The sequence below is a fragment of the Chanos chanos genome, chromosome 8, assembly GCF_902362185.1.
Source record: "Chanos chanos chromosome 8, fChaCha1.1, whole genome shotgun sequence".
NCBI lineage: Eukaryota > Metazoa > Chordata > Actinopteri > Gonorynchiformes > Chanidae > Chanos > Chanos chanos.
In genome coordinates this window covers 44679670-44701254 of record NC_044502.1, presented here as the reverse complement: position 1 = coordinate 44701254, position 21585 = coordinate 44679670, and the positions used below count along the sequence as shown (strand labels likewise).

General features: G+C 43.7%; 1 protein-coding gene across 1 annotated transcript in view; it reads left to right on the top strand.

The window, feature by feature from the left end:
- Window positions 1-21585, top strand: part of LOC115818566 (F-actin-uncapping protein LRRC16A-like) — a 94058-nt gene that overhangs the window by 56935 nt on the left and 15538 nt on the right. Inside the window, exons 18-30 of the mRNA XM_030781966.1 lie at window positions 1640-1651; window positions 3379-3460; window positions 4232-4331; window positions 5326-5380; window positions 9581-9753; window positions 10526-10594; window positions 14517-14610; window positions 15047-15145; window positions 15787-15915; window positions 16665-16796; window positions 19138-19313; window positions 19804-19891; window positions 20690-20830. Coding sequence (XP_030637826.1) covers window positions 1640-1651; window positions 3379-3460; window positions 4232-4331; window positions 5326-5380; window positions 9581-9753; window positions 10526-10594; window positions 14517-14610; window positions 15047-15145; window positions 15787-15915; window positions 16665-16796; window positions 19138-19313; window positions 19804-19891; window positions 20690-20830 — 1350 coding nt within the window. The remainder of the gene's footprint in view (window positions 1-1639; window positions 1652-3378; window positions 3461-4231; window positions 4332-5325; window positions 5381-9580; window positions 9754-10525; window positions 10595-14516; window positions 14611-15046; window positions 15146-15786; window positions 15916-16664; window positions 16797-19137; window positions 19314-19803; window positions 19892-20689; window positions 20831-21585) is intronic.

Genomic DNA, 21585 nt, shown 5'->3' with positions numbered 1-21585 from the left:
CACTTTTTTTTTCTTTTTATGCTATCAGAGGCTTAAGTTCTTTAACTCAGAATAATCCTCTTTCATTTTGGAATATTCTTGAACGCGATTAATCAAATAATCAGTGTTTGTGTATCCAAGACCTAGCATTTGTTTGATTTCGGCTAAGTGCGTGTAGGTTTAAGCACAAATTTGCCAGTCCCAGCGAGAGCAGCAGAGACCGATCAGCGTCAGCATTACCGCTAGCGCAAATGTGTGGGTTTTTCTGCCTGTGTCCCTCTGCTGTGCTAATGAAGCGTGCGCCTGTCAGTCAATCTACGTATTAATTTAGCTCTGACAGAAACCATTTGCTTGCTTTGACACGGCGAACCCCGCATGCGAGCGCCATAGCTAACGTATGCTCGCTTCTCCGCCGCGTTTCTGACTGGAATGAGAAGGTTTTAACCCTGCCTGTCGAACGCATTTCTTGTGATATTGTATATTCCTGTCAAACGAAAACAGCTACGCTTGACGTTTTGAAGTCACTGTCACCCCTAAATCTACTCGTTTTAGCTTTATTTTAGGGGTATTTTCCTGACAGCTTGGATAAATGAAATATATATATTTTTTCTGAGTATTGCTGATTTCGTTTGAAGCCCTGTCGTTTCTAACAGAGGCGCCTGATGTGTTGTGTAGTTCACGTCTGAGTGTGACTCATGTATTGACTTTATATTTGTTTGCAGATAGCCCCAGGGTTAGGATTGGTGGTTTTGTATTTATGAGAAAACAGGGTTGTCACCACAGGGTTTATATCCCAAACAGGAAATGACCATGCTTTTTGTGACCTGGAGCAAATGTTTGCATTCATGTGCGTGTGTGTGTGTGTGTGTGTCTGTGTCTGTGTGTGTGGGTGTGTGTGTACGTCAGTGTTTGTGTTGTGCAAGCAGTTACTGTATCCTGCTCTGAGACATGAAGTAATTGTGGAAGATAATTTACCATTCAAACTGTAGCTGTCATTGTTGACAGTGGGAGAGGAAGATGACGTTGAGATTTGTACTGTTCAGTTTAAAGTGTGAAAGAAGAACCTTTCCAAAGTTTTTGGTATTTAAGTGTTACGCCTCGTTGCAACTAAACAACGTTTTCACTACATTCAAATTTTGGTGTTGTCTACAGCTTTGTTTTAACTGCTTAAGTTATGAGGGGTTTTTTGGCATACCTCTCCACACACACATTTACATAATGGAAATGTTTACAAGACCAAGAGGAGAGAAATTTAATTTACAATGCAAATGTGGGATCTTGAGTTTACACACACACACACACACACACACACACACACACACATACACATAGCTATGATCCCACTTCTAACTGTTTGAAATAATGTATTGAAATGTAACGTGATACATGCCAAATTAATTTCAGGCAAAAAATATGGTTAACAACCGAACAGTGTATTTCTAGTTGTACAGCTTAAGTTTTTCATTCAAGTGTTTTGCCTGATTTTGTGTTGTTTGCTTCAGTTGCTCTCTGCATGGGCATGCAGGTGTGTGTGTGTGTGTGTGTGTGTGTGTGTGTGTGTGTGTGTGTTAGAGAGAGAGAGAGGGAGAGAGAGAGACACCTTGCTGTGCTTTGACATGTTTTCCCCTCTCTGTCTCTCCTCCCCTAACGCTCCCTTAAGCTTGGCCACTGTGTAAGTATGGCTTTTGCTAACTCACTTTTCATCTGCCTCCCTCCACCCCTTTCGCTCTCCGTCTAGACCATTCACTCTTAATCGTTTAACATTCATCTCAGCTGCAGCTGCTCCGTCACCTGGTTACACAAAGAAACTGTTTTATTCGGAGGGCATTCCTAGCCAAACAGGACCTGCGTGTCCAGTCTGTGTACTTATCGTTACGACTTTGAGTAAAACTGTTATCTTTTCACTTCATCTCCTGAATACGTCTGCTGGAACATGTATAATCAGTGCTTTCAGGTGCTTTTAAAAGAACCCGCTGGAATGTTTGCTACAGCTATTATATTATATTGTATCTATGTGCATGTGTTTATGTACGTGCACGAGAGAGACAGAGAGAGAGAGAGAGAGAGAGAGAGAGAGAGAATGTATGTGTGTGTGTGTATGTGAGAGAGAGACAGACAGACAGAGATTGTGTGTGTGTGTGTGTGAGTGAGTGAGAGAGAGATAGACAGACAGATATTCTGTGTGTGTATGTGAGAGAGAGGGAGATAGATTGTGTGTGTGTGAGAGAAAGTGAGAGAGACAGACAGAGATTCTGTGTGTGTATGAGAGAGAGAGAGAGAGAGAGAGTTAGAGAGAAAGGATGTGTGTATGTATGTCTCTTCACCTTTCTATGACACTTGTTTTCCTCTCTCATGCACACACACACACACACACACACACACACACAGAATCTCTGTCTGTCTGTCTCTCTCTCTCACACACACACACACACACAATCTCTGTCTCTCTCTCTCTATCATACACACACACTCAAACACAGAATCTCTTTCTGTCTGTCTGTCTGTCTCTCTCTCACACACACACACACAATCACTGTTTCTCTCTCTCACACACACACACACACACACACACACACAGAATCTCTGTCTCTCTCTCTCTCTCTCTCACACACACACACACACACAATCTCTTTCTCTCTCTCTCTCTCTCTCTCTCTCTATCACACACACACACAATCTCTTTCTCTCTCTCTCTCTCTCTCTCTCTCTCTCTCTCTCTCTCTCTCACACACACACACACACAATCTAATCTCTTTCTCTCTCTCTCTCTGGCCCTTGCACTGTTGTGTGCTCTCAGCTTTCACCCTCCAGCATTCCTCAAACCTATTACAGTATCTGTTCTTTTCCATGAAAGCCTTCACAGATAGACTGGACTGTCATGTCATACTGACCGTGTCCACATCCTCAGCAGTGGCCATGGAGATGTAACACAACATAACATTTCATAACTTCATTAGCCCAGAGCAGCAGCCCATCTCACTCTCTCCCTCCGTCAGCTGATTCTGCAATTCTAGACAATCTAATCTCAGGCTATTGCATTTGATACTGGTGTTGTAAAAGTCTGTAAACAGTGCATGTTGCATGAGCAATTTGTTCTTTCTCCATTTACTGAGAGAGTTCATCATAGTTTGGATTGTTTGATTGACCAATTAGATGATTAGCTGAAGTTTTACTTTGAACTTCGCCAGCATAGCGACATTTGAAGGGAACTCCGACACGTACACCTCGACAAGTAACGGAAAACCGATTTTCATAACCGTTTGGATACTGGGTTTGGACTATTGCTTGGATTATTTGAATATCAAATTAGTTTGTATAGCTGTTTTTGGATAACTGTTTTCATACTGGATTGGTGATACTGGTTTGACTGGTTTTCACGCTCCGCTCTCTTTCTGTCAGTTGAGGTCCGGGGGCTCTCAGATCTTGGAGGGCTGTATCGCTGAGATCCCCAATATCTCCAGCCTGGACATCTCAGACAACGGTGAGACAGCCAATGGGAATGCCTCAGAGAATGACTGACATAGACATCAACCAATGGTAGCTCAGAGATCTGCTGATAGACTCCTACACCAGCATTTTACACCAGCGTAGAATTTGCTCATAGATACAATGTCTGTGAGTGATGTCTGAAAACTATATTAGATTAAACAGATTAAAAAGATTCTTTAATGATACTCAAACACCGCTGTATGACTTGAAAAAAAAAACACCTAGGAAATTTCACCCTCACCCTCTAATGGGGGACATTAAAAAGGAGTCGTTACCATTTTGCTGATGCTGTCCAAAGGTTTAATTGTGCACACCAGCACTTGATGAGCCATCTGTCTTTAATTAAGCCTTTAATTGACTTTCACAGTGTTAACGCAGTGAAACCAAAACCGATTTTAATGTTTGTGTCATTTAAAATGCCACTTTCACTCATGGTGAGAGATGAGTGAGTCGTAGGAGTGTGTGAAGTCGAAAAAGCCTCGGATACAGAAAACAAAGCCCTGTTTTCCAGTCAAGGTTTCCCCAGTCTGATGTCTCTGAATCATGCCTTTGCCTTGGTTGTACTGGGTAAACTGGTGTATGGGGTAAAAGAAATGAAAATAAAATATGCTTTAAATGTACTTCTCTGCCAAAGATCGAGATTTGTTTAAAATGCACTGAGCGGGACAATCGGATGCTCTTTTCTCGTACTGTTTTGGGATTAGAAACGTGGTCACGTCCCTCTGTGCCGAGCTGTGTGTGACTGGTTTTGTTTCCCCTGCAGGGCTGGATGCTGATATGACCACACTGCTGGTGTGGCTGGCCAAAAACCGATCCATCAGACACCTTTCTCTGGGGAAGAACTTCAACAACATCAAGTCCAAGTGAGTGACAATGACAAGCAGCCATCTAAAGGGCTGTTGGCAAGGTTGAGAGTGTGGAGTCCTGAACTAAGGTTATGGCCAACAGCGTTGACCAACCTCTGCACAAAGTCCCTGTGAGAGAGAGAGACAGAGCGAGAGAGAGAGAGAGAGAGGAGGCATGGAGGTGACTAGGTTGTATCATGGCTCATGAGGGAGAAGTGTACCCCCATTGTGTCTGCTCTGTAAGGTTACCATAGAGACAAAGAGCAGCGTTGTAGTCAGTTCAGAATTTTGGATTTGGCTTCCTGTTCAGTTGAAGAGTTCAAACTGACCAGAACCCGCAGGACGTAGAGCTTGACTCCCAGTTTAAATGATTTAAACAATGCAGAACTGAAACCCCAAACCAAAGACACTGTGTGATGGCAGGCGTACCGAGTGAGAGTCAGTCCCAGAATTCCAGAGCTCAACCCTGACCTGAAAGCAATGAGAGAAGAGAGAGAGAGAGAGAGAGAGAGAGAGAGAGAGAGAGAGAGAGAGAGAGAGAGGAAAGGAAGAGAGAATGCATTAATGAATGTATGACTGGATTGTCTTCTGTTGGAGGCAACAGTTTGACAGGCTCCAGTGACCTGACCTAGAGATTTTGGTAAAACCCATACAGTTGATGACTGATGAAGCATTTATGAGTCTTGGTTTCTGTGAAGGTCTCTAACTATGACAACCAAAGAGTTTTTTCCACCGTGGGTCCACGGTGTCATAAACCTCTGTAAAGCCTTGTTTTGTTCACAGTGTTTGTTCTTTAAAAAAAAAAAAAACACTATTCAAAGTAATTTAATTGAAATTGAATTGAATTGAAGGTTCATTCTTCTTTCAGACACACATGTCCTCTTTTGGATCCTTCTGTGGGCAATATGAAATAAAAATAAAAATGCAAATTCAAAATTTGTGTTATTGATACAGTGTTTTTTGTTTGTTTTTGTTTTTGTTTTGTTTTTTGTTTTTTTGTACTCTTTTCCAGAAATCTTGCCCCTGTATTGGACAACCTGGTTCACATGATTCAAGAGGAAGAATCAGTGAGTAAAGAAATTGGACTCTTTTCAAGTCGTGTTTCTTGTGTTAAATCACAGGATTAAAACACTGTGTATTCACGGTTGACTTGTACTGTCACCTGTCAGATGTAAATCTGGCACCCTGCTCCTCAGTGTTTTAATACAACTGCACTCCAGTGTTGTTCTTCATATCAACTTCAAACAAACTTTAAACCTCAGTGGCATATATCTCACAGCACAATGTTACTCAAAACCTGTATGTATGCATCAATATCTGTAGATTTTAGAGTTTCAGAACCGTTAATTAAGTTAATTAAATCAGGTCACGCGCAGGTGTGGCGTTCGCGGGAAACCACAGTGGGGAATGTAGCATTGTCTGCCACCACTGGAGTTCTCCTCACTTTGTCTCTCTCTCTTTCCCTCTGTCTGTCTGTCTCTCTCTCTCTCTCTCTCTTTCCCTCTGTCTGTCTCTCTCTCTCTCTTTCCCTCTGTCTGTCTCTCTCTCTCTCTCTTTCCCTCTGTCTGTCTCTCTCTCTCTCTCTTTCCCTCTGTCTGTCTCTCTCGCTCTCTCTTTCCCTCTGTCTGTCTCTCCCTCTTTCTCTCTCTCTCTCTCTCTCCCTCTGTCTCTCTGTCTCACTATGTGTGTTGTGTGTGAGCGCTGGTTGGCAGTGTGTATGAGGGCAGGGTTAAGCCTGCACTGGAGACTGGTGCTATAATGAGTCTTTGCCAAACGGGCCGTGCCTGAGGTGAGGGACGGATGCACTTTATCTGTGGGTGCAGAAGGAACTGGGAGACAAGCTGGGGTTTTTTGGAGGTGGGGGGGGGGTGACTAATAGGAAATGGCTTTACCCCTCAGTACTGTGGATGAGTGTGTCACAGGGGGTGGATGAATGGATGTGTTCAAGACCCTGAGCTCCTAGACTGCGGAGATAGTGTGTGTGTGTGTGTGTTCATCTGTTAATCAGTGTCAGCATTTGTGGTCTGCTACAGTTATGTCTTCTTTTATTATCTTGATGTTTGTGCGTGTGTCTGTGTGTGTGTGTGTGTGTGTGTGTGTGTGTTTTATAATCCTTAGTTATTCACCTCCAGGCCTCTAGAGCTGTGTCCTCCTAAACCACTCTCACACACAAACACTGCTTTGTTCACTTTAAGAGTGTGTGTGTGTGTGTGTGTGTGCGCGTGTGTGTATCTGAACCTCTTTCTAAATCACTCCAATTATCCACAACCACAGTTATGGCTGTGTGTGTGTGTGTGTGACCGTCTGACCACAGTATTAGGAGAGAAGATTAGGACAGAAAAAAAAAAATTGTTTTGGCCAGCCGCAGGAAGGAGGATGCCTTTCTTACCGATAACACAAGCGTTTAGAAGTGGAATTGGTCTCATTTCTCAACCCAGCCTGCCTGCGGATTATTGACTGAAACAGAGGCAATACATCTCCAGTACTGAGAGGGAGAAAGTGAGAAAGACAGAGAGAGAGAGGAGAGAAAGAGAGAGAGAGGGAAAAGGGGAGGAGGGGATAGAGAGAGAGAGAGGGGAATAGGTGAAGACAAGGAAGGATGACTCCTCTCAGATTTTATACATATACCAGACTTATACGTAGGAGTGGGATCTTATCATGATCGATTTTCAGGGTCTTTTTTTTTTTTTTAATTATTTTTTTAATCCAGTTCATTTTGATAAGAAGTTGCCACTAATGAAAATTCTAAATTATTTATGCGGCTGCGAGATATTTTCACTTGGCAGAATGCCTCAGACAACTCAGTTGCCAACGGTTTTAATGGGTGACTGAATTTGAGGATGTCGCAGTGCTCTCAAATTAATACCGCAAATCATTTGTGTGTCACTGGTCCCATTTTTTCCTCCTCCGAGCTTCTAATTATTATGATTATAAATCTTAGGCTTTACACAAATGGTTTTTTGTCTCCATTGTGTAGGGCACTCATGTAACACATTCCTCATACATTTTTAGCATGTAATCATTTTCTGGTGGGAGTTTTCATTTGTCGTTTAGAAGAAAGAGGAAAATCGATGACATATTCGTGATATTGTCTAAAAAAAGATGCACAAAACCCACACTCCTGTGTGTGTGTGTGTGTATGTATGTATGTGTGTGTGTATGTATGTGCGTGTGTGTGTGTGTGTGTGTGTTTGTTTGTGTTTGAGAGAGAGAGAGAGAGAGACTGTTTCTGTCTGTCTGGCTGTCACAGTTTGTGGGAAAAGAGTGGGTGGGCTGTATCCAAACCGGCGAAGGCATCTGATGAGAGGAATGAGTGGAACACCACTCTCTCTCTCTGTCTCTCTCCTCTGACCCCGTAGGTGTCTGTAGTAACTCAAAGAGCAGACACACTCACACACACACACATACACACAGAAACAGTTCTCTGTTTCACCATTTCTGAGCCTTCACTCTCTCGCTCTCTCTCTCTCTCTCTCTCTCGCCCCCCTCTCTCTCTCTCTCTCTCTCTCTCTCTCTCTCTCTCTTTCAGAAGAGGCTTTCCCAGAGCAGTTTGAACTAAACTAATCCTCCAGGTCAAGCGCGCACTCTCTCCCTCTCTCTCTCTCTCTCTCTCCCTCTCTCTTTCCCCCTCCTCTAAACGGACTACTCTAAATCTACTCAATCTGCATTAGTTCACTCACTCAGGGAATTTATTTTAGAAGCATTGAGGCTAACTGGTGACCCCTTGTCCACCGTCCTGTTAATCTCCCCGCCGGTAGAGCCGCATGCCCTCCGCCTCCGCTCGTCGCTGTCTGAAGCCCCAGCCTTGATGTCCAGGAAAACCAGAGACATTGAAATGGCAGGCAGAAATAATCCTATCTGAAGTTTTATCCCCGTAGAAAAGGGGTCAGAGTTAGCCCAGCGTGATCAAAGCAAGTTAGTCAGAGCGGAAGTAGTTAAAGGCTAATCATAAAAACAAATCGCGAATACTTAAGGAGCTAAAACGTTGCTGGTGGATTCGGTTCTAAAACCGCTGCGCTAATCTGCGATATTAGATTAGAGCTCAGTTGTAAAGTTTTTAGGAAAGGGGGAGGGGGTGGGGGGTGGCGAGAAGAGAACGGTATTCTGGCAGGAGTAAAATTAATTTTAGATAGCGACAAGATTAAGATCACATGTAATATGTTTCCGTCAGAGAGCTTTAGAAGTGTATGCTAATTACGCGAACTTCTCATTCGTATGAACCCATCGGACATTCCGAGAGAGATCAATAAAAGCAATTTCACCTGGGAACCCCGTGAGGCATCACTGGAATTCTGGGTTTACACAGAAAATGCACCAGAGAAAGATGGAGCTCTGGTTAAGGGGAGATGTACTATTAGCGCTAGTAATTATTTTTTAGTATAGTATAGTATAGTATAGTGTAGTATAGCACAGAGAAGTTACATGTGTAGACATTCTCTGTGTTGTGTGCTTCAAAGAATGACACACACAGCTGCTTATAAATTAGTCTTATGTGCCACGCTGCTGAAGTCCGTCTGGTTCTTGAGAGTAGTGTTTTGAGGTATACTGAGTGAAAGTTAGGCATTTTCTGTAAAATATACTGTATGTAAATCACTAACAAATATATACACTTTGTATGGTGGCTTGTACTAAGACGAAGTACTTTATATGTCACACACAAACAGCAAGCAGTGAAATGCAGCCTCTGCATTTAACCCTTCCTAACACCAGTGAGCAGCCACACGCTATGAGCTGGAAGCAGTGGGCAGCCACAGGGACCAACGTGTGGTCTTTTTTTTACCAGTGCCATGGTCAAGGTCATTGCCAGGAGCACTAATCCTAGCATGCATGTTATTGTGGTGGGAGGAAACCGGAGCAAACCCACGCAAACACAGGGAGAACATGCAAACTTCACACATAAAGGACCTGAACCCAGGAACCCGGGGCCTTCTTGCTGTGATGCAGCAGTGCTAACCACTGAGCCACCGCGAGGCCCGGCTGGCAAACTACCCGAAACCCTCACAAACGTTTTGATAGCACCGCAGATATGGTTTGTGATCCATATGAAACTCTCAGGTGTGTTCAGGTGTGATGCAGTGTAAGAGATGACACTCACATTGTCCAAACCCACATTAAAACGCTCCATCTGTCCATATGACCTGCGTTTATTATTTTAGCATGGGTCCAATGCTAACCTCTTCCGCTTGTGTCGTCTCGAAGTAAACATGAATCGGTGCAGAGCGTTAATGAAGTGAGCTCCGTGGTGTCTGTGTTTGTGTTTCTCTCAGCCCCTGACGTCTCTCTCTCTGGCCGACTCGAAGCTGAAGAGCGACCTGAGCATGGTGTTGAACGCTGTGGGTAGTAACAGCACTCTGACTAAACTGGACATCAGTGGGAATGGCATGGGAGACATGGGCGCCAAGATGCTGGCCAAGGCTTTACAGATCAACAGCAAACTCAGGTACTGTGTGTGTGTGAGTGTGTGTGTGTGTGAGAGAGTGTGTGTGTTTGTGTATGTGTGTGTGAGTGTGTGTGTGTGTGTGTGTGTGTGTGTGTGTGTGTGTGTGTGTGTGAGTGTGTGTGAGTGTGTGTATGTGTGTCTTGTTGGTTTGAGTTATGATGTAAGATTTAAGCTGTGTACATGTGCCAGACACTGATGGAAACTTCAGAACTCATGACCAGACTGGAGGAGTGTGTGGTTTTGTGTATGTGTACCTATGAACTCTGCACTGAGCAGAACTCATACATGTTTGTCCTCTTAGAATGAGGGTATATATCTATATCTATATCTATCTGTCTATTTATTTATTTATCTATCTATCTATCTATCTATCTATCTATATATATATATGTACACATATAGATATACATGTATAGATATATATATATATATTATAATATGCTGTATGTTACATTGTATCTATTGTACATTGTTCGAGGAAAGCTGCACTGTAGTGGAATTGCATGTTAATGTAAAAGTTTTCTGGTGCTATGTATCAGAGTTATGCTTGTATTGCTGTTTTACTGTAGTTTAGTACTTTTACCTGCGGTGAGATCAGTGTTGTGTCTTTACCTAGACAGGCTGTGGGCTGGTAGTTTGGGTATGCACATCAGCACTGTGTGCTCTTACTCTGTTAGATTGCTGTATTGATTATGGGCCACACCATCTGGCCGATGTGTGTGTGTGCGTGCGTGCGTGTGCGTGTCTGTGTGTGTGTGTGTGTGTGTTTCAGAACGGTCATTTGGGACAGGAACAACATCAGCCCCCAAGGCCTGCAAGATGTCGCAGCTGCTCTGGAAAAGTGAGTCGTATCAAGTGTGTATTTCTCTTTGTGTGTGTGTGTGTGTGTGTGTGGGTGCGCGTGTATTTGTGTGTGTGTGTATATGTGAGTGAGAGTGTGTGTGTGTGCGCGCGCGCAACACGTGCATCTGTGTGCATACACAACTGTGTGTGTGTGTGTGTGTGTACGTAAGAGTCTGTGCACTTCTGTGTGTGTACAAACGACTGTGTGTGGAAGCATATGTAACCCTGTGTGTGTGTGTGTGTGTCTTCTGTCTCTTCATTTTCATATTATCATCTTGACTGATGTACCAGTATTCCGTTTAACCCCACTTGTCTCTTTCTTAATGAGAGCACACTTAGAAAAATAAATGAAACAGCTCTAGACAGCTGATTGTAATGGACCCTCCACTATATCACAGGCATTAGTCTTCCTTTCTTTACAAGGATCCATAAGGCTTTGGCCACTCAAGTCTGGTCAGAGGAGAGAAATGAAGCCGTTAGACGAGCAGAATGAAAATGTAACATGGAGGCTAGAGAGAGAGAGAGAGACAGAGAGAGAGAGAGAGAGACAGAGAGAGAGAGAGAGAGGTAGAGAGAGAGACAGAGAGAGAGACAGAGAGAGGTAGGGGGAGAGAGAGACAGAGAGAGAGACAGAGAGAGGTAGGGGAGAGAGAGACAGAGAGAGGTTGGGGGAGAGAGAGAGAGAGAGCAAATACAAAAGAGAGTGCTACGCTTAGGCTCAGACAGTCATAGAGAAACAGCTCCAGCTGTGGCCAAGAACCTCCAGAGAGAGAAAGAGAGAGAGAAAGAAAGGGCTTGTGGTGTTTCTCCATCCTGCATGAGGGACTCTGATTCCGTCAGTTACCCTTTCATGCCTTTGTCTCATTCCCGGATACAGAGGAGTGAGGGAGGGCGCCAGAGGGAGGGGCTGGGGGTGGTGGAGGTTTGTTGGATAGAAAGAGAGTTTTAAGAACACGTGTTTTTTTTTTTGTTTATTTTGTTTTGTTTGTTTTTTTCTCTCAGAACCAGCCAGCTGGAAATTTTTAGATAGAGGCATCAACACCAGTCTATCCATGTGTCACGCCATCTATTTTTGTCTTCCTCTTTCTTTTCTTTTTTTTTTTTTTTTTTTTTTTCGTTTTCTCTCCGTTTCCCTTTGTGCCGCCTCCTCTCATTTAAATCCCATTTGCATGAGATTGCGTGAGCGCTGGCACTCGCTGGCCGCTTTCCCGCCAAACGGTGTTCCACAGAGCGGCGTCTGAGTGCAGCCAGCTCGAGGTGCCCACAGGAGGGGGGAGCGGGGGGGGGGGAGGTAAAGGATGAAGAGAGATAGAGAGAGAGAAGAGTTACATCCATCAAAGGATGGAACGGACTCATCCTGCTGTTTGGGATGAAGATCCAAGTCTCTTTAATTTACCATTATGGACGAGTTATTACAGACTTTAGACACACACTTGTGCAAACGCACACACACACACACACACGCACACACACATCTAATCTCATGCAGAGCGCTAACCCCCCGACGACAGCCCGAAGGAAATATTCAAACGTTACGTTTTTGCCAATTAACAGTGTTTCACAGCTTTTACAAAGGGTTTGTTTGGCAAAGGTAAGCAACCAAAACATGACCTTAATAAAAGGTGACATTTGTAGGAATCTTGCTTTGAACTGTTATCAGTGACCTCAGGTATGAGAATGTTTGAGTTGATTACTGTAAAATCAGTCGAAGTTCTTACACGCCGTGGGCACATGACCCAGAACCCAATCTGATTGGCTGTGCGTTGCATTTCAGAGGGAAAGGCAAATCTTTGACTCTCTGTCCCAGGTTTTAGTGGCTTTGTATCTCTTCTTCATTGTGCGTTTGCGGCAGTCAGCCAGCCCGTGCCATGTTTTTCCGTTCCCTTTGGGATTCGGGAGGTGCTCTGAGCCCAGATTAAGGGTGGGGGTGCTGCTTTGTCTGACTCTGTGTAGATAATTCACTGGTTTTCGGCTGGAATCCCAGTTTTGGATACTGGTTTTTTGTTCTCGTGAACCCTCTTAGACTCATTCCCCAGTGGCCCAACTGTTTGTGCTCCACTTTCACCTTTTGACCTCAGATGCCTTTACACCTGTCTTGGACACGTTTAACACTCTCAGAGTCAATTTAACTCTGGCAGATTGGCCGAAATGTTGCTCTTTTAGAAAAAATATCAGCCTGTAAGTTGATCAAATGAATCTAGCAGGTGTGCTGTGATGGTAGATATTGATGTCACATGTCTGATTTTTTTTTTTTTTTCTGTCTCATACAGATTGAAACTCACTTGTAGATCTGCTCTGTATGAATATAAATCATGGCTTTTGGCTGTAAAAAATCATTTGATTTTTTCCTCTCTCTCTGTTTGACCAGATAATTGTGTGTAAATCCCCCAGGGGCTTGTGACTGAGGATCAAAGCCATGCAGAAATGGCCATGTCCCCCATGTTGTGTGTTTGTGTGTGTATATGTGAGTGTCTGTGAGAGAGAAAGAGAGAGAGAGAGAGAGAGAGAGAGAGAGAGAGAGAGAGTGTGTGTGTGTGGGTGGGTGGGTGGGTGTGTTTGTGTGTGTGTGTGTATGTGAGTGTCTGTGAGAGAGAGAGAGTGTGTGTGTGTGTGTGGGTGGGTGGGTGGGTGTGTTTGTGTGTTCGTATATGTGTCTGTGCATGCGTGCATGAGTATATATGTGGAGGTGTGTGTGTGTGTGTGTGTGGGTGTGTTCATGTTTAAGTACATGTGGGTATTAATGTGTGTATGTGTGTGGGATAGAGAGCATGTGTGTATGTGTCCGTGTGTGTGTGTGTGTGTGTGTGTAGCTGAGTCTGTGTAGATCAGCATGTCAGGTCCGTGCTGGTCTTGTAAGCCCGTGTCATTTCCTGTTCCCTTGAGCTGCAGTGATAAGACCTCACAACCTCACCTGAGACACGCCACATCAGTCTGGTCTAGGATACTCTCTCTCTCTCTCTCTCTCTCTCTCTGTCTCTCTCTCTCTCTCTCTGTCTCTCTCTCTCCATTTCGCTCTCTCTCTCTCTCTCTCTCTCTCTCTCTCTCTCTTTCTCTCTCTCTCTTTCTCTTCCCCTCCCTTCCCTGTCTCTTGCTCTCTCCCCTGTCTCTGCTCTCTCTCTGCGTCTCTGCTCTCTCTCTGCATCTCTGTTCTCTCTCTCTCTCTCTCTCTCTCTCTCTCTCTCTTTCCTTTTCTCTCCCTCTTACCTCAAGGCTCATTAATATTCATGAGGTTGTGTCAGCGAAGGCTTTCCATATTCACGAGGCTGGTAACCCTGTCTAATGATGTCAAGTCACAATCAATTAGCATAAGAGACAGGCCATTTTCTGTCTGATCCTCCATATCTCTCAGAGTGCTTTTTGTCTCCTCACTGACAGAATCATCTCTACCAACCAGAGAGTGTCGTTAAAAAAAAATATATATATATATATTTATATATTTGGTTATTCTGTATGTCCAGGGAATTTTGTCTCTCAAATCAGAAATCTGAAATCAGAATGAACTGTGTGTCTGTGTAAACACTGAATCCCTTTTTACAAATAGTGTTAATGTTTATTGTGCTGGTGTTGTTTGTGTGGCGCGAGAAAACCACCACTACCTAAACTCGTTCGTAACTTTCATAACCGCCTCAGCTCAAACACATTTGCCTCAGTCATTCCCATGGTTACCTTTCTTTTCTTTATCTATTTTCTCCCTCATTACTTTCTAATTGAACGTTTTGGTTGAGTTTAATGAGAACCGTTTCATGCCTGTTTAGATATTCATACATCCTACATACGTGTCTGCGGATGAGTGCGTGTGTGTGTGTGTGTGTGTGAGTGCGTGTGTGTGCGTGCGTGTGCGTGTGTGTGCGTGTGTGTGTGTGCACGCATGTGTGTGTGTGTCTGTATGTCTAATAATATTCATTCTTTGCTTTGTTCAGGAACTTCACCATTCGTTTTATGCCCATTCCCATCATTGACGCGTCACAGGCTCTCAAAGCTAATCCGGAGAAGACGGAAGACGCCCTGCTGAAGGTCAGGCCAGGGGGAGGTCACCCCAAAAACACAGCAGACGAGGGTCACGCTCCTAGGTCATAAAACCCATAGCTACTGCCATACACGCCGCTAAAAGGTCTAGGACCTCTCGTAGGTTATGAGCGCCCAGCTAGCGTGGTAACACTCACCTTGACCTTTGACCTTGACCCTAAACCTAACCCTAATCGTAATTGCTGTAGTATGACCTCATGATTCAGAATGAATGATAAATGTAAGATTTTTGGAGGCTTCAAACGGGCGTTGTAGGGGGGTCTACCATGGCAGTCCTGCATTCTCTGGGTCTACAGCCATACAGTCATGATTTATGAAGAGGGTCATCTGTGTTCTTCTGTTTAATAACCGGTGTTAAAGAGAGCAAGGCCCAGGTTTGAAATGGAGCTAGGTTCCTTTTGGATGACTTTTGGTTTTTTGACAGATTGAGAACTACTTGTATAGGAATCAGGAGACGCGCAAATACGTCCAAGAACAGGCCTACCGACTTCAACAGGGCATCGTCACGACAACCACCCAGCAGGTGAGCCTCCGCCTGCCACCTCAGCAGCCAATCAGAATGATTCAAATTCCTGCTTTGGTTCTTCTCAGCGCGGTTGTTAATTGCTAGCAGGGTGTGAGGTGAAGCGAAACGATCTTTATCTTTGTTCTGATGTTGCGAATTAGCATACACCCAAATAACACTGAGACAGCTCAGCCTCTTGTCTTATCACCTGCGTCCAAATCTAACCGTGTCTGACTGTATATATCCGGTGTCTTTTGTTAAAGAACGGTTAGATTGCTTCTTTTAATGAAGTTTTCCTTTGTTTTTCATTTAGGCACCTAATTTTAATTACCGCGATAAGAGAAGAGATGTTGTCATTCATGCTAATCGGTAGCTTGAGAAACAAACTCGGCGTAAAATTGTAACTTACATTTTTAGTATGCGTGATGGAGAGGAACGGAGCGACGGTAATTGTTGATGATTATCTCACAATAACAGTTTAAAGTGTCGCACTTTGAAGTCCAGCTGTGAGGTTTATGCTTCACAAATCTTCTTTAATCTCCAGACGAGTGGGAAAATTAGATTTTCAAGTGGCTTCTCGCTGTTAACAAGTCCGTCGAGAAGGACTTGAAGTGCTGTTTTTCTCATCTGCGCGCTGTTTTTCTTTTTTTCCCCCACAGATGATTGACCGGATATGTGTCAAAGTTCAGGATCACCTCAACTCATTGAGAAACACAGAGACGGACGTCATCATGGAAGACGTGAGGATAGCAGAGAGCCTCGTCAAAGACGCCCGAAACTCAAAAACGGTCAGCAAAGCAAAAAAAAAAAAAAAAGATCGTTACAAAAATAAGAGCCTGTCTCATCACTTGTGCGAGGTTGTGTTTTGGTCACGTTGAGCTGGGAGCGGACTCTCCAGTGACCTTTACAGTGAAAGAATCTGATGATATATCCCTTAACTTGAGTCTCGTCTATGGAAGTAGAAAACACCTCTTACTCGTTTATATAGCTGATACAATTGTTTTGGTTTCAGGAGACTGACCAATAAAAGCCAAGAACCTAAGGTTTCTTTGTAGCATTAGATTCTCTCATTCTAAAGGTTCTGGTTCCGAGTACCCTTGTTGTCATGGGGACTCTGGATGTTCTAAGAAGCATAAGAATCCTCAGTTACAGAAACCTGTAACTGTCTCAGACTGTTGTTGTGATGCCCAGAGCGTGTGCCTTTCAGAGAGACAGTCTCTCACAACGTCCACTAAATTTACATCTGTGCGTCTGTTATTATTTAATTATATTATTGAAATAAGAGTATTCATTCTCACTGGCCTACTGTTGCACAGTACCTGTTTTACAGTCCTGTAGACCATTCCCAAAGAGAGAGAGAGAGAGCACTCTTAAAAAATTCATTTTCACTTGACAGTCAGATTTCCTTGCAGATATGTGTTATTGTATGAAGTTTAATCTCTGATTGTATGAAGTTTAATCTCTGCAGCTTCATGGAAAAGATTTAGATCCTTCTAACTCCAACCCCCACCCTCTAACTCCAACCCTTTCCCCATAGCTCCTGCCCAATCTCTACCACCTGGGTGCAGCATCCAGAGAGGAGCTGAACAGTGCTTCTGTGGGTCCCATCCAGGAGAAACTGGACTCCATGGCCGGAGAGGTGGCACGGGTTATGGATGAGCAGCTACAGGTAATGCACCGTGGAATCTGTACTATTGTCCTACTGTACTACAACTGTACTACTGTACTGCAGCGCTGTACCATTGCAATGCTGTAGATAGATAATAGAATCCCTTGATCACACACACACACTGTGAACGCCAAGCAGTGAATTTATCCTCTGCATTTAACCTGTCTGTACACACCGGTAGTGAACACACACACACCAGGCACAGGAGCAGTGGGCAGCACACCTGCGCCCAGCGAGCAGTTGGTCGGTTAGGTGCCTTGCTCAATGGCACTCAGCCGTGGATGTTTTCCTGCCGATCCCGAGAACTGAACTGGCGACCCTTCAGTCACAAACCCGACTCCCTAACCAGGGGCTGTAACATTGTTCCTTAACGTAACATTGTAATAGTGTTGGGAACATTATAGACATATGGTAGAATCTGTACTCCTGTAACACTGTAAAACTGTTCACTGTAACATTGTAACAGTGTTGGTAACATTATAGACGTATGGTAGAATCTGTACCAATGTAAAACTGTAACATTGTAACAGTGTTGGTAACATTATAGACGTATGATAGAATCTGTACCACTGTAAAACTGTAACATTGTAACAGTGTTGGTAACATTATAGACGTATGGTAGAATCTGTACCAATGTAAAACTGTAACATTGTAACAGTGTTGGTAACATTATAGACGTATGGTAGAATCTGTACCAATGTAAAACTGTAACATTGTAACAGTGTTGGTAACATTATAGATGTATGGTAGAATCTGTACCACTGTAAAACTGTAACGTTGTAACAGTGTTGGTAACATAGAAAAAAACTGAGTAATCCATTAGTGCATATACAGTTTACATGGGAAAGAAGGCCTGAGGTCATGTCAGTACACTGACCTCAGAGGGCCCTAAATTCCCCCGAGAAAACGCCCTTGTTACATTTCCAATAAAATGGTCTCGTAATTTTTAAACACTCCTGTATTTGAAGGAGTGCCAGTTGTTTGAGCGCTACATCCCTCAAGTTTTTTTTTTTATGTTTTTACAATAAACGTGCCACATTTTTTTATTCCCTTCAAGCTGTTTGGGATTCAAAGCAGCGCAACTCTTGAGCTGCCAGATTTTGAAAGCTTCTCAAAAAAAAAAAAAAAAAGAAAAAAACCCTCAAATCGCACTTGTCAAGCGGCTGGGCTCCGCTCTGATGTATTGCAGACAGTAAATATGGTCGTGCATGCATTTGTTGGCCAACACGTTGCTGTGTTGGCAGATTAACATCCATTTCCACCCCATTCATAATTGCATGGAGGAACGCTGGACACAGAGGAGTTTTTCCCTTGGTTCATTCTGGTTTGTTTAAGGCATGAACAACCCAGACCTGGGTGGAAAACAAACAACTCAGCGTTTGTTTAGCAGTCAGATTGAGTCCAAACAACAACCACTTTGCTGGCAGACTCCTCCTGAGAGCGACGTGCCCCCAGAGATGGTGCACGGGAAGATGTCCAACGAGCTAAAACACTTTCTCCATTTTCCCCCCACATACATTCCCACTTTCCCCAGTCTTTCCTGACACATTAGGAATACTGGTTTGTTTTTGTAATGTATTTTTTGCTAATTAAACAGTCCTCATGCTTTCCTGGACCCCTCTGAGGTTTGGTGTGTTTATTCATGTTGCTAGTATAGTCAAGGACGCATTTGCCAGGGTCTGTTATTTGTTTTTGTTTTGTTTTGTGGTTCCGTTGGGTTCTGATTAGACTGTAGTAATCGTGTTTTATGCTGTGTTGAGAGAGCGCCCGGAATATTGATGTTTATATGTCTGTGATCCAAACAGGTCCCTGTGGTCTTTATCAACGGAGCAGGTGTTACATAGAGCTGCTTTATATCAATGAAACCTTGAATTGTCTCTTTCAACACCGTCTCTTGTATTGATTTCCCAGTGAACTGGTTGATTACACAAACCTCTCTGTGAGGTGAATCTTAGTGTGATTTGAGAGATGTTATGGACTCTCTCTCTCTCTCTCTCCAGAACAGGGTTTGAATTGTAACCCAGACCTGGGAGTGTTTTAAGTTCCTACAGATCAGCCAAGTGAAAAGATCTTCATAAATACTTAAGATTTCCCGAAGCAGAAGATTAAATAAACTGACATGTTGTTTAGATGCCCCTGTGTTTTTATTAGTTTGTGTGTTTGTTTATGTGTGTATTTGTTTCTTTTATGTCATTCTGATTTGCCATTTGCCTGTTTTTTTTTGTTGTCATTGTTGTTGTTTTTTGCTTAAATGATTGAACGGTAGCTGTTCTGACCAGTGTTGAATCAGAGCCCAGCTGAAGTCCGTGTGAATGTAACAGTGGACCGTCTGTCCTGACAGACCCTGCTGGAGGCGATGGTGGATGCGGCAGAGGGTCTCTGTCCCCACGTGATGAGGAAAACCAACCTGCGTCAGGACCTGATTAAAGCCAGCATGGGCAAGGTGGTCGTCCCTCGCAGCTTCGTAAAGAAGACCCTGCTGGAACAGTCCGGAATCGACATTATCAACAAGATAAGGTTGGTACCAGAAGACAGATACAGAAATGCTTATTATTAATGGTTATTTTATTCAGCTATTTATTTATATTAGACATTATTCAAATTTATAATGTGTCATGTTTGTTGCTGGTATTGCATTAAAGCTGAAATGTCCTGTCAGTGAGGGAGATATGGCTCCTTTTAGGAAACTAGAAAGTGTTTATTTTAGTGCTAAGAGTACTTTTTTGATGAATCTGTGAAACTGGGTAGTCCACTGTGACAGAACTCCTGTTTACACCACAGGAAGCTGAAGTCTTCGATTCACAGTTTTTATTCTTCTAACATGTCTGTCAGGTTTTTTGGTTTTTTTGGGGTTTAGTTTTTCCTTTGTGATAGAGAGAGCAATTCTGAACACAGCTGGGTTTTCTCACTACCTGCAACAGCAGAGTTCCCATAACACCTTTTTTTTGTCTGTTCCCACCTCAACCCCATCCCTCCATCCCTCCATTTCTCTCTCTCTCTATCACAGTGAAGTAAAGCTGAGCCTGGCCTCCTTCCTCTCAGACCGAATCGTGGATGAGATTCTGGAATCGCTCTCCATCTCCCAGAGCACCCTGGTGAGTCACGTGTTTGCACTAGATGCGCCAGTACCAGATACAAGGATTTTATACTTTCTGATGCAGTTTGTAAATATCTTCTCCAGAGGAGAATGAAGTCTGAGGTCAGTAAAGTGCCCATTTCAAGCTTAATTGAGCCCCTGCTCATTCCAATTCCTCTCATGGCTGTCTCCCGAGAAGGCACTGGCTGCATCTGAATGCTACCGGTGCATGTCCTGAGTGGACACTCATCAATTTACACCAGTTATGATGCTAATCAGCCTTGTCCTTTGGAAAAGGCCTGACAGATAAATGTGTGTGTGTGTTTTTTTTTTTTTTTAACTGTTTCTCACCCCTATCACTGTTACTCCAGGTATCAGTAATAGCATATCCTGCCATAACACAGTACTCTGAGACAGCTGGGTCGTCTCTGGTGTCTTAAGGCAAATGCCCCACAAAAGACAAAATTCTGTTAAAATGTTCGGACCATCAGATACAGCAAGCCTTTATTTTTCAACCTGTGCAGTCTTTTTCACATCAGAGCAGGCACAGCAAAAGGGTCAATTCCGCATTTGGAAAGAGCCAAAAAGCTAACATATAGATATATATATATATATATATTAATGTCTTTATATAGACATAAAATACATATAAGCATTTACTCAAAGTTCTCAAAGTTTACTGTGTTACAGTATTTGATTACCATATCACATACTATATCGTGCTCATCATTTAATGTAGTGTAACTAATTGTAGCGCGCCATAATTTAATATAATTATCCATAACCTGGTGTATTTCTGTGATTGGTTGACCCCTAGGCGGAACACCTGTCCAGGAAAGGCCGCCCCTTGGTACAGCAGGAGTCTGTCGACCTGGACGTCCCAGAGGAGCGAGTCCCCAAACGCAGCACCATGGAGCTGATGGAGGCTGAGAGACTGGAGGACCTGGAGACGTGCATGGTGAGTTTTTATTCTCTCTCTCTCTCTCTCTCTCTGTCTCTCTCTCTCTCTCTCTCTCTCTCTCTCTCTCCGTCTCTCTCTCTCTCTCTCTCTCTCTCTCTGTCTCTCTCTCTCTCTCTCTCTCTCTCTCTCTGTCTCTCTCTCTCTCTCTCTCTCTGTCTCTCTCTCTCTCTCTCTCTCTCTGTCTCTGTCTCTCTCTCTCTCTCTCTCTCTCTCTCTGTCTCTCTCTCTCTCTCTCTCTCTCTCTCTCTCTCTCTCTCTGTCTTTCTCTCTCTCTCTCTCTCTCTCTCTCTCTCTCTGTCTCGCTCTCTCTCTGTCTCTCTCTTTCTCTCTCTCTGTCTCTCTCTTTCTCTCTCTCTCTCTCTCTCTCTGTCTCTCTCTCTCTCTCTGTCTCTGTCTCTCTCTCTCTCTCTCTCTCTCTCTCTCTCTCTCTCTCTGGGATGTTTACGTGGAGCGGCAGGGGCCTCACGTGTGCCTGGTGCCGCGCAAGAAATAGCAACCCCCGCCCCCAGCGAAAAAAAAATGTGACCCCAGTGATGTCATCGCCCTTGCGAGCATGTGATGCCTTTTGAAGATCAAACGAAAAAGAGTTGACTTGAGAATTAGCATGAAGAAGCCTGTTTCTCCCAGTGTGTCATTTATAACTGGCAAATGAAACTCTTAAATTTCGAATGTGCATGTGTGACAGTGAAGACGGGCTGTGCGCCTCTCCGTGAGGACTCCTTCCCGACGTACAGCGGTTTCGTTAAATTTCC